The sequence below is a fragment of the Benincasa hispida genome, chromosome 7 (genome assembly GCF_027475165.1).
Source record: "Benincasa hispida cultivar pf3 chromosome 7, pf3_genome.v1.1, whole genome shotgun sequence".
Lineage (NCBI taxonomy): Eukaryota > Viridiplantae > Streptophyta > Magnoliopsida > Cucurbitales > Cucurbitaceae > Benincasa > Benincasa hispida.
In genome coordinates this window covers 36,012,865-36,028,895 of record NC_143484.1, presented here as the reverse complement: position 1 = coordinate 36,028,895, position 16,031 = coordinate 36,012,865, and the positions used below count along the sequence as shown (strand labels likewise).

The window sequence follows — 16,031 nt, the reverse complement described above, 5'->3', positions numbered from 1 at the left end:
TATATATATATATATATACACACACAAAACAAGCTTACAAAAGCGTCACGTTTTCCACGTTCTTTTCACCAAAGCCTCAAACCAAAAAATGTTCCTTAATATTTAAATCAATCTTCTCATTCATTTGTCCACAAATCCAACACAAACCATGGCCAGCAATAAACAAACCACCAAAAAAATCCTCATGCTCCCATGGTTAGCCCACGGCCACATTACCCCATTCTTTGAGCTAGCCAAAAGACTCTCAAAAAGCTTCCAAATTTGCTTATGTTCTTCCCCCATTAACCTCCAAGCCATAAACCCAGACCCTGCCCCAAATCACTCCATTCAACTCATTCCCCTCCATCTCCCATCCCTGCCCGACCTGCCCGCCCATATGCACACCACCAAAGGCCTTCCCTTGCACCTTGAGCCCACTTTGGTCAAGGCCTTCGACATGGCCGCTCCCGGTTTCGAGCTTCTCTTGGACCGGCTCGAGCCGGACCTGGTCCTTTCGGACCTGTTCATGCCATGGGCGGCTCGGTCGGCGTTGTCGAGGAATATTCCGGTGGTTAGCTTCGTGGTCACTGGCGTAGCGGTTGTTGCTGGTTTGGTGAATGGGTTTTGGAACAAGGGCCGGGAATTTCCCTTTCCGGAAGTTGATTTGAGTGAGCATTGGGTTTCGAAGAGTAGTGGAAGGAAGGTTTGTGATGAGGTGGGGCGTGATTGGGCTATGAGGTTTTTTGAGTGTATGAGAATGTCTTGTGATGTGGCTTTGGTTAATACTTCTCCCGAGTTTGAAGCCAAATATATTCAGTTTCTTGCTTCCTCCTTGAAGAAAAAGGTTTGGTTTTTATTGCTTCTTTGAACGAAAGCTAGTTATTTACTAACCATTTTATTTTATTTTTTTATTTTTAAAAGAATAAATTTATTTTCCAAAATTATTTTTAGTTTTTATACTTTGGCTTGTTTGTTTTAAATATTAGGTAAAAGTAGATGATAAAGCAATACATTTAAGAATATTTTTCAATAGCAAAAGACAAAAGATGAAGTGGTTACTAATGGAGGGTTTATATTTTGATTTAAATTTTATAAATTAAAATTTGTATTTTGATATATATATATATATATATTAAAATTCATGAATATGACGAACTCATAATTAAAATTTTAGGATTATATTTGAAAAAAAATTAATTTATAATCACTAGATTAATTAATTTAAAAATATTCAAATTTGTTTAGACTCCGTTTAGTAACTATTGACTTAATTTTTAAAAATAAAAATAAAAAACAAAATAGTTATCAAACGTGAGCTTAATTAATGACCTCAACACATAAAATGATAAGGTTTTAATTTAAAATAGTTAGTTAGAAAGAGTGACTAGAAAAGCTAAAAACTAGTATGTAAGTGCTTTTAAACATATAAAAAGATCCAAAAGTGTTTTTTAAAAAATTAAATAATGATTTGTTTAATCAAACATACAAAAGAAGTTAATATTCTTTTAGAATATATTTTGACCTCCAAAAGCAATTCCAAATGTAGTGTAAATCAATTTTTAATCAATTTTTTTACCTTCCTAAGCAAATATGTTTATTTTAATTTCTAATTGAAAAATACTTGCCCTACTCCCTTTCTTTTCTGTAGTCCAATTCAATAATAGTATAATCATAATTTTCTACGTGACAAATTTTTTTTTCTTTTCTTTTTTTTTTTTTTTTTTGTTATTGTTTTAAAATATTTCATGTAATTATACATATGTTTTGGATTCTAAATTTTGATATACATTTTTCAATGGAGTTTGGTTCAACTTATTTTTGTCTAATCTTTATTTTGTATTCTACACATGCACTTTCTTTAGAGGAAAAAAAAAAAAAAAAAAAAAAGGTGGGTGATCAAATGAAAATTAAAGTAAATAAGCAAGAAAAAAACAACAATAATAAAGAATAATGTGTTGAGAATTTTTCTTCTTGTAATATGCCACATTCCACTCAACTTTATTTTCACCATCACCTCTTTGATTCAAAGGATAATGATTAGATGCAACACATAAGTTCATACTCCCTTTTTCCTTATATATTAAAAATAAGATTAATAAAATCATTTTTCAAAAAGTTGCCACATGACACATTATTATTGGATGTTGTCCGTGTAATCAATTTTTTTTTTTTGTTTAAATGAATTAGTCTTGCTTTTAAAAACTATTTAAACCCATCTGTTTTTGCCAATTTTTTTAAGTAACATTGTTCTTCCCATTAATCTTCTAATTCATATTCTTAACAGGTTCTCCCAATCGCTCCTCTAATTCCACAAATCGAACCAACCAATGAGAAATTAGAAATCCTCGAATGGCTCGACAAAAAAACACCAAAATCAACTATTTACGTTTCATTCGGAAGCGAATACTACCTAACAAAACAAGACACAGAAGAGCTAGCCCACGGTCTACACCAAAGCGGTGTGAATTTCATATGGGTCATTCGGTTCCCAAAGGGCCAAAACCTCACAATCGAAGAAGCATTACCAAAAAACTTCCTCAAGCAAACAGAAGACAAAGGACTCATCATCAATGAATGGGCGCCACAGTTGAAAATACTGAGTCATTCGAGTATTGGCGGGTTCGTGTGTCATTGTGGATGGAACTCTGTGGTCGAGAGCATCATGTTTGGGGTGCCGATTATGGCGCTACCAATGCAGCTCGACCAACCTTACCATGCAAAGGTGGTCGAGTGCGCCGGTTTGTGTGTGGAGGCTAAAAGGGATGGTGAAGGGAATGTTAAGAGAGAAGAGGTATTGAAGGCTATTAAAGAAGTAATGTTTGAGAAGAGAGGAGAGGCTTTGAGAGGGAAAGCGAGAGAGATTGGTGAGGCTTTGAGGAAGAGGGAAAAATGGATTATTTATGAAGTGGTTGATGAGTTTTGTAAGCTATGCAAGCAGGAAAGTAAAGGCGTGTAGAGATCGAAGAATGGAGTACTTGATAAATTATATGGTGAGACTGTTGTAATGTGACTGACAACTTAAATAAGAAATTTGAGTTAAAAGAATATATTTTTTATTTTAGAAATGTCATGTCGAAAAATGGTAAACTATTTAATAGATTTTGTTAATAGAGGACAAAAGTTGAGGATTTTTTTAAATATATATATATATTAAAGACTTAATAGTTCAATTTTCAAAATTGATAGTTAATTTGACATAAATCACCAAACTTCATAAACCAAAAGTGTTATTACTAGAATAAACTAACTTTGGTGTGTAGATATAGAAGAATAACACTTGGAACAAAACCATAAATTATTTGGTGAAATCGCTATAATGTGGCCGATGATTTATTTTGTTTGTGATGGTGATGGAGGTCTTATCTAGGCTGTTGAATAAACCTCCTGTGTGGTTTAGGTTCTATGATCGGTGTGAGCGTCTGGGCCTGACTCATTTGGTTTTTGCAAACAATTTGATGATTTTATGTGCAGCTGAGAAAGATTCTTTAGAGTTTGTGAGGCAGGTCCTGACAGATTTTGCAGGACTATCTGGGTTAGTTGCAAATGTTGAGAAGAGTTCCATGTTTGTTGCAAGTGTAGAGTCTAGGGAGGCAAAGAAACTAGCTGCGTCTATGGGTTTCTCTCTTAGTTCGCTGCCTGGTTTCTGGGTTTACCTTTATTGGTGGGTCAGTTGAAGGTTGTGGATTGTGCGCCTTTGATATGAAGGATTACAACTCGTATTAGAAGCTGGGCAATGTGGTCCCTCTCTTTTGTTGGGAGGTTGCAGCTTGTTAGGTCTGTTTTACAGTCCTTTCAGGTGTTTTGGTGTAGCATCTTCGTATTACCTGCGTGTATAACTCATGAGGTTGATCGTCTGTTACGTAGTTATTTATGGAAGGGTAGTGTGGTGAGTCGGGGTGGTGCACGGGTGGCGTGGGATGAGGTGTGCTTGCCGTTGGGAGATGGAGGTTTAGGTGTGAAGCATGTGGCCTCTTAGAACCATACTGCTATTATGAAGTTGCTCTGACTTCTCTTAATTAAATCGGGGTCATTATGGGTGGCGTGGGTGGAGGCGTATTTTTTGCGTGGGCAGTCGTTGTGAGCTGTTCAGAGTGAGGTTGGGAGGTCTTGGTGTTTGAGGGCTATCTTGCGAAGTAAAGATAGATTCAAGCATCTGGTTCGTTTGATGATCGACGATGGACGGCCTTGTTTTGTTTGGTGGGATCCTTGGCTATCAGGGGGAGCGATTTTGGATTCATACAGGTCTACAGTGGTTTATGATATAGGGAGTAGTTTGGAGGCGCAGTTGTCGAAGTTCATGGATGGTGAGGGAGGTTGGAGGTGGCCTACAATGTCTTGGGAGCTGCTTGAGATCTGGGGTTTTATTCAGGCAGTGGGGCCTAGGGTGAGGGGGGAGGATTATTAGGTTTGGGTGCCGGATGCTAGTGGTCGATTTTTTATTGCTAGTGCGCGGGAGAGTTTGGGTCCTCATTGTTCTAGGGTGTCTTGGGCTGGTATTCTGTGGGGGGGGGAGAGGAGGTGGAGTGGTATTCTGCGTCACTCTTTCTGTGCGTGGTTAGCTATGAGGGATAGGTTGGGTATGCGGGATTGGTTGAGGAGTTGGGGTGTGTTGTCAAAGGGGGGGTGTCTTTTGTGTGGGGGCGGGGTGGAGTCGCGGGATCATTTATTTTTGTAGTATAGGTTTGGGAGAGAGGTGTGGTCTGGTGTATTGCATCAGTTGGGTTCGTCGTATCAGTTGGCGGGTTGGGATGTAGAGTTGAGTTGGTTGTGCCGAGTAGGGTTGGGTAAGGGAGTGCGTAGTAAGTTGTTCCGTGTTTTCTGGTGTGCTTCCATTTACTACATCTGGTAGGAGCGTAATCAGCAGCTGCATGGAGGTCGATCGAGGTCGGTATCTGCTTTGGTTCACCTTATGGTCTCTACGGTTCGTGCTCATACTGCTTCCTAGCGGGTTGACCTTCGTGGTCTTATCTAGTGTGTTTACGAAAGTTTTTTCTTTTTGAACTTTCTGTTGTTCTTTGTTTTGCTGTTGTCCCTAGTTTATGGGGTTTTGGGTTCTTTTCTCTGGCTTTCTCCCTAATGGTTTGCGAGTTTGTGTTTATGTGTTGGTTATGTTTTGGTCTTATCTTGTTGGCTTCATTTTGGTTTTGTTACTCTGTCTTTGCCTGTGCTTTGTTGCTTTGATGCCTTGATCTCGGATTATGGGATCCCCTTGTTGTTGTATAATAATATCACCTATTTTTAAAAAAATTTGGCAAAGAGAAAAGCTTTATTATATAATAATTTTAGAAATGCCACATCGGCAACTGTTAACGATTTAACGGATTTTGATAATGGTGGGATTAGAGTTGGGCATTTTCTAAATGTTGATGACTTGATAGTTCAATTTTAAAATTTATGGATTAATTTGACACAAGTCTCCAAATCTCAAGGATCAGTAGTATTATTTATCTAAATTTTGTTTTGAAAGTACAACATAATCTATCTATTCTATATTAAAAGGGGCAATAAGGTGATAATTTTTCTCTTTCCTTTTTACTCTTACAATTTTTTACAATTTCCATTTTGTCCCTATTATATTCCTGGTAGACACCTGATCAATCAAACCCTTTCATCGAAGTACCCTTTTGCAAGACGCTCCATCCCTTTTACAATAAACCCTCTAACCTCTTTTTATTTAAGTTTTTGTAGGATTTTATTTTTATCAATTGTTCATAAGCAACCCTTTCTAAATTACCAAAGATCAAAATGGGACCAGAGTGTTAGACATATTTAAATAATAATACGTTTAATTAAAGTATGAGCTATATATGTGGATTAATAATTTATCACATTGGGTTATTTTATTAGATTGGTTCATATTGTGTGATCTAATTAATTAAGGCCTAGATATGAATGGAAGCTCATTTCTAGTTAATTAGAATTTAATGGGAATCATAATATAAGCTTAGGCTATGGTCCCCAATATACTAAAAGATATCTAGAGAGAGGTCATTCGGAGTTTGGTTGAGGAAGATAATAGCAAGTTTAGAGCCATCATTAATTCGCCAATGGAATCCGATACGTATATATTCTTGACAATTTGACATTAATGATTTTAGGATTTATCTATTTAATATAGATATAAAGTTATATGCTAATAAGTGGTATAAGACCATGAATTTCATGTTGGATTGTTGGTTTATGTTTGTTTTTCATTGGGATTTGATCCAATTTTGATTTCTTTTAAAGTTGATTAAAGATTTAAAAGGGAAAAAATCCGCATCGCAGCACACATGAAAACCTTAGGCCACTATTTTTTTTTTTTTGGGTCAATTAGTATTAAAGAAACCATCGGCGATGGTTTTGATCAAAAGCCACCGATTGTGGTTATCATGGTTTTCCGGCGATGAATTTTTCAATCAAAAGAGCTTGTCCACTATGAATTTGAGTGGCTTTTAATTTGATGAATTATGTAATTTTAAGTGGGTTTTTAATTGGATAAATTCGGTGATTTTAAGTTGGTTTTAATTTGATGAATGATGTGAATTTAAGTGGGTTTTAGGATTAATCTTATTGAAGATCTTGTATATTTCAATAATGGATCAATCAAAGTTAACCAATCTTGTAAATTATTGTTTAATTACGAATTGATTGATAATTTTGTAATTTTAAATTTAAATTATGGAATCATCCCGCAATACACTATGTCGGGACAACCCAGCATGAATGGTGTAGCAGAAAGGCGAAATATAACACTTAAGAATACAGTAAGAAGTATGATTAGTCATTCTTCTTTACCAGAATCCCTCTAAGGTGAGGCACTAAAGACTGCAACATATATCCTTAATAGAGTGCCTAGTAAAGTAGTAGCTAAAACTCCTTATGAGTTATGGATAGGAAAGAAGCCTAGTATTAGGCATCTTCACATCTGGAGTTGTCCATCTGAGGCTAGGCCTTACAGGCCTAATGAAAGAAAATTAGACTAAAAAACTATTAGTTGTTATTTTGTTAGATATTCTGAACGCTCTCGGGATTTCAAATTTTATGATCCCAGTTCTAGATTATTGTTTGAAATGAGAAATGCTAGATTCCTTGAGGATGTTGAGTTTAAGGGGAAGATAACATAAGGAAAGTTGTCTTTGAAAAGGAATTAGTTTCTTTTCCCAATGTAGTTATAAATGATGTTCAGGCTCCAATTCCTGACTTCACTATTAAACCAATTACAGAACAGGACAACATTAACGTTCCCGATTATTGAGCATGAAGTTCAAACTAAACAACTTCAAGAAGTACCACTAAGGAGATCCACTAGAGAAAGAAGCAGTGCAATTTCAAATGATTATATTGCATTTCTTCAAGAACATCAAGATGATGTAGGCGTAATGGAAGATAATCCAATCGACTTCCAACAAACTCTATAAAGTTCTAACTCTCAAAAGTGGATAAATGCTATAGAAGAGAAAATAAAATCCATGAAAGACAATGACATATTGTTAGGGTTGATGCCCTAAAGCCTCGTGTCCTGTAGTTTGTAAACAATATGTACGAACACTTGTGTTATTAATATTGATATTTACTTCACATCTTGTATTTTGCTCGGTTAATTGTTTTATTTGCATTACCACAAACCAATAAACATAAAATCCCTGGTTATCTATATGTGACTCAAGCATGTATGTGGTGACATTCAAGTGGATCATGTCTTGAGTGATAACCAAAATGGTCTGTAGTATATGGATATAGGAGGGAAACCTTATCCTGGTAATGCTATGGACGCGGCCCGCTTTGTGGAATGGTCACAAGTGTTATGACTTGTCACAGATGGTCTGATCCTGATCATTCGTGTTGGGGACATGCGAGCGGGGGCATTCTATACAAAGAGTTTGTATAAGATCTGACCACGAAGTGTTAACGTCTCGTTATATAACACCATTCATGAAAGAGACTTCACTTCACTAGGATGACCATAGGTAACATGGCCTCAATCCTGAGTGAGTTAGGAACTCCTACCATTGAGGGTGGTCCTTTGATTTGTATGGGTGCGAGTGACCAGGTTGCCGATTCAAACCTACCATTTTGGAGATTCGCCTGATTTGGGAGCTGTGAACTCAGCTATACAGGTGGAATTCACTCCTTCACTGAGGTAGGCGTAAGCATATAGATGGCTTCCTTAAGGGCTGATTCCGAGGCTTGAACGATGTGGCGCCGCACACCTTCTCTTGGCCTGAGAGGTGTTCACACATAGTTGGACTATGTTGTATTGTTCATTAGAGGAATCAGTGGTACTTAAGGAGTGAGATGTAACTACAGGAGCATAACGGTAATTTGGCCCAGCTGTACTTACGAGCATCTGTGAAGGATCATTGTACTCATGATTGTTTATATCTGATGGACACAGAAATATATCTGTGGTAAGAAGAGTTCAGCTATTGGTCTTTAGTGGAATCACTGATAGTTAACGGATGGTGGATCTCGTGGCTAAAGAGTTTAGTCAGTTATTCACGTACTGTTGGAGCTTCGAGCCACAGGTCCATTAGGTCCCCTGGGTAGCTTGGATAAAGTCTAGAACCAGTATTTGGTGTAATTTGAAATGTTCAAATTGACAAGAGGAAGTTCGATTATATATGATATAATTGGACTGGTTAATTATATATGATATAATTGGCAAATGTATGAGATACATTATTTTGGAGAAAATTAGATATAAATATGATTTATATCAAGTAGAAGAGAAAATACTATAGTAGATATGTGATATCAAACTATAGGATATAAATATAATATGATTATATTTATTTATTAATTAATTGATTAATTATATGATAATTAATCCATTTTTCTACGTTCGGACGTGGGTAGTGGGCAGCATTGGTTCTGGTAACCGATGGGTTAAAATGAAAAATGTTTTCATTTTTCGTAGTCGTTCGTCCACCCAAAAAGAATTCATGAAACAATCACCCGAAAGACTATACAACTATTCTCTATGAGTTTTCATGTTTTAAAATCGATCTAATATAACTTCATTATCTAATTTATCCAATAAATCTTTCTGAATATGTTATTTGTGAGTGGTGAATGATGTGATATGTATATCCAAATGAGGGACGAAAAAATTATCTTGCAGCTTTAATTATGAAATTAATTAAAATAAATATATACATATGTAGTGTGAATCTGAAAATTGCTTTAAGAAATGAATGATATATTTTCAATAGAATATTGTTGAAGGTGAGAATTTATGTTGAAATAGAGATCTATGGACAATAGAAATTGTTGCTGATTTTTTCTTCTTTTAAACTTTTGTTAAGGTGACCACTTGGAAATTTTAGTCAATGTCCTTCTCTCTCTCTTTTTAGTTAAAATATCATTTTGGTACCTGTACTTTGAAGTTTATTCAATTTTAGTCTCTAATCCCCATACTTTCAATAAATATAAAATTTAGTCCCTCAAGTTAATTTTTATCAAAATTGATTAAATAATAATGATAATTTTCATGCAAAAAAAAATAAAATATGTGAATATGTTTTCAAAATTTATAGTAAAAATCAACAATACACTAACATTGGAGACTAGATTTAAGATTTGTTGAAAGTATTGGGACTAAATTTGAACAAACTTTAAAGTATGGGGACGAAAATATATGTAATATATATATTTTTTTTTTTGGTTAGTGTGGGTGAAATCCTACCTTGTACTGGGGCAGAATAGAAGCACCTATAGACTAACTACAACCATAAAATCTAATAATCGAACGAACCCACGATCAATAGTGTCAAAGAGCGCCCCCTATCACCGCTCTATACACAGATTTTGATTATTATATCGAATTTTATATGCATATGTATGTGTGTATATATATATATGTTATACAAAAATCGATAATCTGGGGGACACGTGCCTCTAGTTGCTACGTGGATCTGTTGGTGATGTCACGTGTTTTATGTTGGGAAGGAAGATTTTTTATGCTGGTTTTAAAATGTCATTGTTTTATTGATCACTGTTAAAATAAACAATTACCTATAATATGAGTGACCAGAGTCAATTGTAAAATTTTATTCAAATTTAATTTAACCTTCAAATTAAATTCATCAGCTCACGAATATTAGGGAATCAAACTCTTGAAATTATAATTTCCATAGTAGGGAAGTTTTATTACAGGGATATTTTTCAAAATAGAAAAACAAGAAAAAATATTTATACAAATAGTAAAATTTAATTATAGTTGAGATAGATATTATTATCGATGTCTATCACAAATAGACACTAATAGAATTCTATCTGTGAAACTGATAGAAGTCTATCATTGGTACTATTAAGTGATAGAAATTGATAAAAGTCTATCGTTGATAAAGGTTGATAGAAATTTATCGGTGTTTTTTCTACTATTTTTGTAAATAGTTTAACATTTTTTCTATTCGTAAAAATTTATCTTTATTATATATAAAAAAATAATATAATTATGATAGAAAAATCAAAACTCCTCTTTTGTTAAAATAAATCATTTTATAAAAATATAAGAGAAACATCTTTATTAAAATTCGATTATTATTTTTTATATTAAAGAAACTTTTTAAAATCAAATAAGAAAAATAATAACAAGAAAACATGTTCCTTGAGATGTGGGATGAGTTTGGAGTTAGAGCTAGAATTTGGGCAGAATTATGGCTGTGAAGAGTTTTGATTTTCTTTTTCTGTTATTAAAAAGTAAAATGAAAAATTAATTAAATAAAAAAATCCATAAAATACAACTTTTACGGGAGATATTTGAAAAATTAAAACTAATTAATAATAGTGGAGAGAAAAAACTGTCCCTATAACTAAAATTCAGAAGACAAATAAAACTTTATTTTCGGCTTGCTAATATATCTATATTATGTTTAAAAGAGTAATAAGGAAGAATTTTAACCTTTCTTTTTACCCTTACAATTTTTAAAATTTTTTGTTTATCCCTATGGTATCTCTTCATTAAAACCTTTTGGCAGAAACCTTATCAATTGAAACCTTTAATCAAAACATCCATTTGCAAAAAAACTTCACCCCTTCACTACAGCAACCGCTCTAGTCTACTTATTTATTTATTTACTAAAGTCCTTGCAAAATTTTGTTTTTCTTAGGCATTGTTCTTAAAAAACTATTTCAAAATTAAGGTTGAAGTCTAAAACGACAATTTAAGTTCTTTTTCCCTCTTTTTTATGTTTGTTTGAATTACTTTTTAGCGAAATGGTAGTGTACGATTTTTGTGACTTACATTTTGCAAGTGTTAAGAAGCGATGGATCCATGATATTGTTGACGATTTACAAAATGTTGGAACAAGGAATTAGTTGTTCATTTGTTTGTGTTCTTAGATGCACATTGTTCTCTTTTTAGTTTAACAATTTTTATTTGGTTACATATTCTTTGTAGAAAGACGTTGTCATTCTAGATTGACGTGATGAAATGTCTTATGTCATTCTTCAATATGAATATTTCTTAATCTAGGTGCAATATTTTCTCTAGTTAAATCCAAGTATAAATCTAAATAGAGTATGCCTCAGTGCGATCTGAGTGTCGAAGTTAGGGACATGCGATTAAAATATGCGGTAAAGTTTTGCTCGATCTTGACACAGTGTTTTGACTATAAAGTAGGCGATGGAAATGTATATATCTAATGATCCTATTTAATCTAAGCGATGGGATGGATGAAATAGATGTGATGATAATTGCAATTCAAAATAAAGCAGTGTGCGACGATAACGGATGAAATACAAATAGATGAATAGGGTTGAGAAAGATTTATCGACATTCTCCCAAATAGTGTATTAAGTTAAGCTTTCGTGCTAGAAACTCATACTTAGCAAACTTCACCTCTCGATTTTGATGCCACACTATCCTATCTAGATGCATGTGATGAATTTTGATTGTGAAAGATTATCTTTATCTTTATAGTTTACTTTTTTCCTTGTTAAACAGGTTCCACAATCGCTTCATTTCTCAATACATTAATTGTTTTGTATTTAGATCAATCTCTCGACTTAATCTTAGTAATTCGATAAGCACATGTTAAAACAAGATAAACGCCTACTTATGCATGACTTAGTTAAAAATGATAACTATTTTTCCTCAACCCATGGATAATTTAGCTACTCATGCTTGTGGAAGAAGACAGAGATGTATGAAACATGGAAGGAATTACATTCATATTAAGAATAGTATTCTTCAATCACTACACTTAATACAAATATAAAGGAACAGATGATGCAAAAAATAAAAGATAAGTAAAGAATCAAGACGTAGGTGACAATCTCTTGCTTCTTAAGACTCTTAATGGTGACTACTTTATGTTGATTGCATGATCTAGAGAAACTCCTTCTTCCTCCCCAGACAATTATCACAAGAGAAGCTTGGAAGAACGGTGTGTTGGGTTGTATGTCCTAAAACTTGCAGTTTATAAAGTTAAACATATTCTATTATCAATAAAGATGTTATTCAATATTTCTTCAATAAAGTTGTTATTGAATATGTTAATTGCACTTGTAAAGACTAAATCCAATAAACTAAGATCCATGGCTATTATACGAATACTTGAACTTTATGTAGAGACACAAAGATGGATCAAATTCGAGTAAATAGTCAAAATGGTCTATAGTATATGAATAAGGTTGGGTGCCTTATTCTAGTAACAATATCGGATACAACCCACTCTGTAGTTGTTACAATTTGTTGTAAGGTGCTACAAACGAAGTGATCCTGATTCGTTCATGCATTGACATGAAGAGCAAAGGCATCCTATGCAATGAGTTTGCGTAAGATTGGACCAAGAAATAAGTCACTCTTATTTTATAGTGTTGTTTACTGTTTAAGACTGACTATTTCGCTTAGATGACCTAGGTAACTCGATCTTAATCCTGAGCTAACTATGAAATCCTGTTTATTCGAGATTATCCTTAGATTTGCATAGATGGGGGTTACATTTCAGGGGTAAGACCAGGTAGATAGTTGGGGCATAGGGTGCAAGACGGAATTCACGCCTACCCGATTTAGGGATAGGAGGAGGGTTGTTCTCTAAAGTGTTGAATCCAAGTCTTGAACAAGGGGCCCCACCCTCTCATTGGTCCGAGAGGGATCCGGTTTAGTGATTGGATCACAAACCAATTGTTCATTAGAGGATTAGTGGAACTTAAGGAGAAGACATAATTTCGGGGGTAAAATATCATATTGACCCAATCGTTATTACGAAAAACCTGTGAAAGGTCGATTTACTGATTATGGTTAAATCAAATGGACACAAATATATCTATAGTAGGAAGTGTGCAACTATCAAGTTATAGTGGTGTGACTCGATAGTTAACGGATATTGATTAATTCGGTCTAAAGAGTTTTAGCCAATTAATCTCAAGTCGTTGGAGCTCATGAACAGTAGGTCCATAAGGTCCCTCTACTAGCTCGTAAAATATGAACACCTTGAATTACTAAATTGAGTGAATTTGGAATGATTTCAATTTGAAATGTTCAAATTGAATTTAGGGTTTGAACTTGAATAGTTCAAATTCAAATTAGGGTTAGTATAATAATATTTGATATAATTAATTAACGTTTAACTTATTGAAATTAAACGAAATTGGAGAGTTTATAAAATTTAAATATTGATTTAAATATTAATAACATGAATAGGGTTCATGTTTAAAATCAGGTGTGTGATTAATTTAATATTTGATATTAAATTATTATTTAATTAATTAAAATTCAAAATTAATTTTCATTTTTATTTCAATTTCAGAAATTGAAATATCATTTTTTATTTTAGTTAATTTTAAATTAATTAAAATTAGAAATAAAAATAGAAATTAAGTTGGAGGAGTCACGAGAGGCGGAGGTGGCGGTGGAGTTGGAGGAGGAGGATATACTGGAGAAAGAGTGAAGACTGATGTCATAACCAAACTTGAGAGCAGCCATCATAGAGATGATAATCACCGGAATCATCTTGGTCTCGAATTCAACTGCAGCTAGAGCCATGGGAAATGCGACTGCCGACATAGTAATAGAATAAAGAGTCAAATCAAATAATCACGAGAGAATGAGATTTTGAGATAGATTTGAATAGGTTTTATAGACTAAGAATGAAACTGGAGATACAAAAATTAAACCTATCATCAATATATTTATGCTTGATTCTCTCGTCTGATTAAATCATATCATATAAATTTGAGGCAATTTATGATTCATTAGCTGAAATGGTGGTGATGATGGCTTGTTTGGAGCTTTTGTCCGAGGATTCCACCATGATAAGATGCAATTTCATTTTTCACTACAAATTCACATAATTTCAGTATCGTTGTTCCTCCTCCTCTGCATGCAAACTCATATGAATTCATATATATAGTAAGTGTTGACCAATATTTTTCTATCTTTGAATTTTGAAATTTGTATCGATTTGATCCTTAAGTTTTCAAATTTTTAAGGACAATATGATAAATAACAAAATTTAATTATGTATTTTGAAAAATGACAAAATTTGTTTGTTATAGTAAAAATGACAAAACATATTACTTTAATATTAAAACAGAATTACTAAAGGATTAAAATACCGAAATCTATTTAAATCTCAACCCACTAAAATTAGTTAATTTAAATCTCAAATTAAAATTAAATTCCAAAACAAGATAAAGAGCATTATTTCAATCTTGAATTAAAATTAAATTTGCAAACAAGACCCTCATGTGAACACCAATCTATACTCTCTAGCACGATAAGTCCGCCCGAAAATTATGTTCACTCCATAATCTTGTCAAACGTCATTAATTATATCCCTCAAGCGGTATGTTTGACCAACTTGTTCGTATTTGGACTTGATTAAGTATCCAATAAACCCAACTTTTTGCTTGTCAATGATTACCTGCTCTAATTTCAAGAAAACATGTATGTTTGCTTGGATATTTAGTCACTTTGAAGGAATCACTTTCTTTCATTTTTTTCGCACGGACCCTCCACTTGCATTCCTCCACCAAACACCAGACAATTAGCAAGCTCTTTGTTGATTTTTTTACACGATAGTTAAAGTTCTTTCTTATTGCAAGCAACAATAATTTAATTGACAAATCATATTTCGAAAATAAAATTTGACCGACCTTTATATCCTCGTTATTCAACAGTCATGAGGTATTGTGATGAGGTCGTCATATGATGGGCCATCTGATGGTCTGGGTATATCTACAAATGGTTGGGTTGGAATAATGGAGTGCATTTGAACCGAAGGCATCACAATTGGTGGGACGGGAGCAGGTGAAGTTGGAACATAGATGTAAGGTGTTGGAGAAGTTTGTGATCCTGAAGATTGTCCATATCCATATTCAGTATCAAACTATGAAGTACATTTAGGTTCACTGTTGTGACCAAACCAAGCTTCACTTCAGTCATCCCCCAAGTTTTGACTGGTGGAAATGGGTTGATCGGTTGGATCGCAATGCTGGTACATATTGTCTGACTTTTGCAAGGTGTAACTGATACAAATAACAACATTCAGGATGCATCACTGCCTTCTAAGAAAAATTTAAGGTCTTCATCGTCGATTATGTCAATCGGGGGAGCTAGGACCAATTAATTGTAACATTTGATGTGTATATCAAACATATCCGGATCAATATTCAGTCGTTGGTGCATCATACTCACTAATTTACTGAATGTTATATCATTTCTGACCTCCAAAATAATTTCTTCCAGACTCATCCCAATTCCCACCAAATCATACCAATGCGAATTAGCAAATATTGTAATTTATGACCGATCGTTTATATATATACACAATCGTATACTAAGTTATAAACGATTGTGTAATAATTTATAAACGATCGTGCAGTATTTATAAACGATCGTGTAGTACTATATAAACGATCATTCATAAATTTATATATGATCACATATACAATATTAAGTATACAATTATTTATAAATTACTACACGTCGTTTATAAATTACTATACGATCGTTTGTAAATGAATGATCATTTATAAATTATTACATGATCGTTTACAACTTAGTATACGATCGTCTAGTAATGCTAAACGACACTTATATTGTAATGAACGATTATGTATAT

General features: G+C 33.7%; 2 protein-coding genes across 2 annotated transcripts; both read left to right on the top strand.

Moving 5' to 3' along the window:
• Window positions 1-111: 111 nt before the first annotated feature.
• Window positions 112-3,049, top strand: LOC120081263 (mogroside IIIx synthase-like). The gene is made up of 2 exons (XM_039035990.2): window positions 112-823; window positions 2,264-3,049. The coding sequence occupies exons 1-2, from the start codon at window positions 149-151 to the stop codon at window positions 2,933-2,935; spliced, it is 1,347 nt and encodes a 448-aa protein (XP_038891918.1). The 5' UTR covers window positions 112-148; the 3' UTR covers window positions 2,936-3,049.
• A 274-nt stretch (window positions 3,050-3,323) lies between these two features.
• LOC120081037 (uncharacterized) lies at window positions 3,324-3,955 on the top strand. The gene is made up of 2 exons (XM_039035716.2): window positions 3,324-3,644; window positions 3,746-3,955. Exons 1-2 carry the CDS (start codon window positions 3,324-3,326, stop codon window positions 3,953-3,955), a joined length of 531 nt encoding a protein of 176 aa, XP_038891644.2.
• Window positions 3,956-16,031: the final 12,076 nt, after the last annotated feature.

Coding starts and splice junctions, on each gene's coding strand:
- LOC120081263 (XM_039035990.2), top strand. CDS start 149: ATGGCCAGCAATAAACAAACCACCAAAAAAATCCTCATGCTCCCATGG. Junction 824..2,263: donor CTTCCTCCTTGAAGAAAAAG/GTTTGGTTTTTA, acceptor TATTCTTAACAG/GTTCTCCCAATCGCTCCTCT.
- LOC120081037 (XM_039035716.2), top strand. CDS start 3,324: ATGGTGATGGAGGTCTTATCTAGGCTGTTGAATAAACCTCCTGTGTGG. Junction 3,645..3,745: donor GGGTTTACCTTTATTGGTGG/GTCAGTTGAAGG, acceptor GGGAGGTTGCAG/CTTGTTAGGTCTGTTTTACA.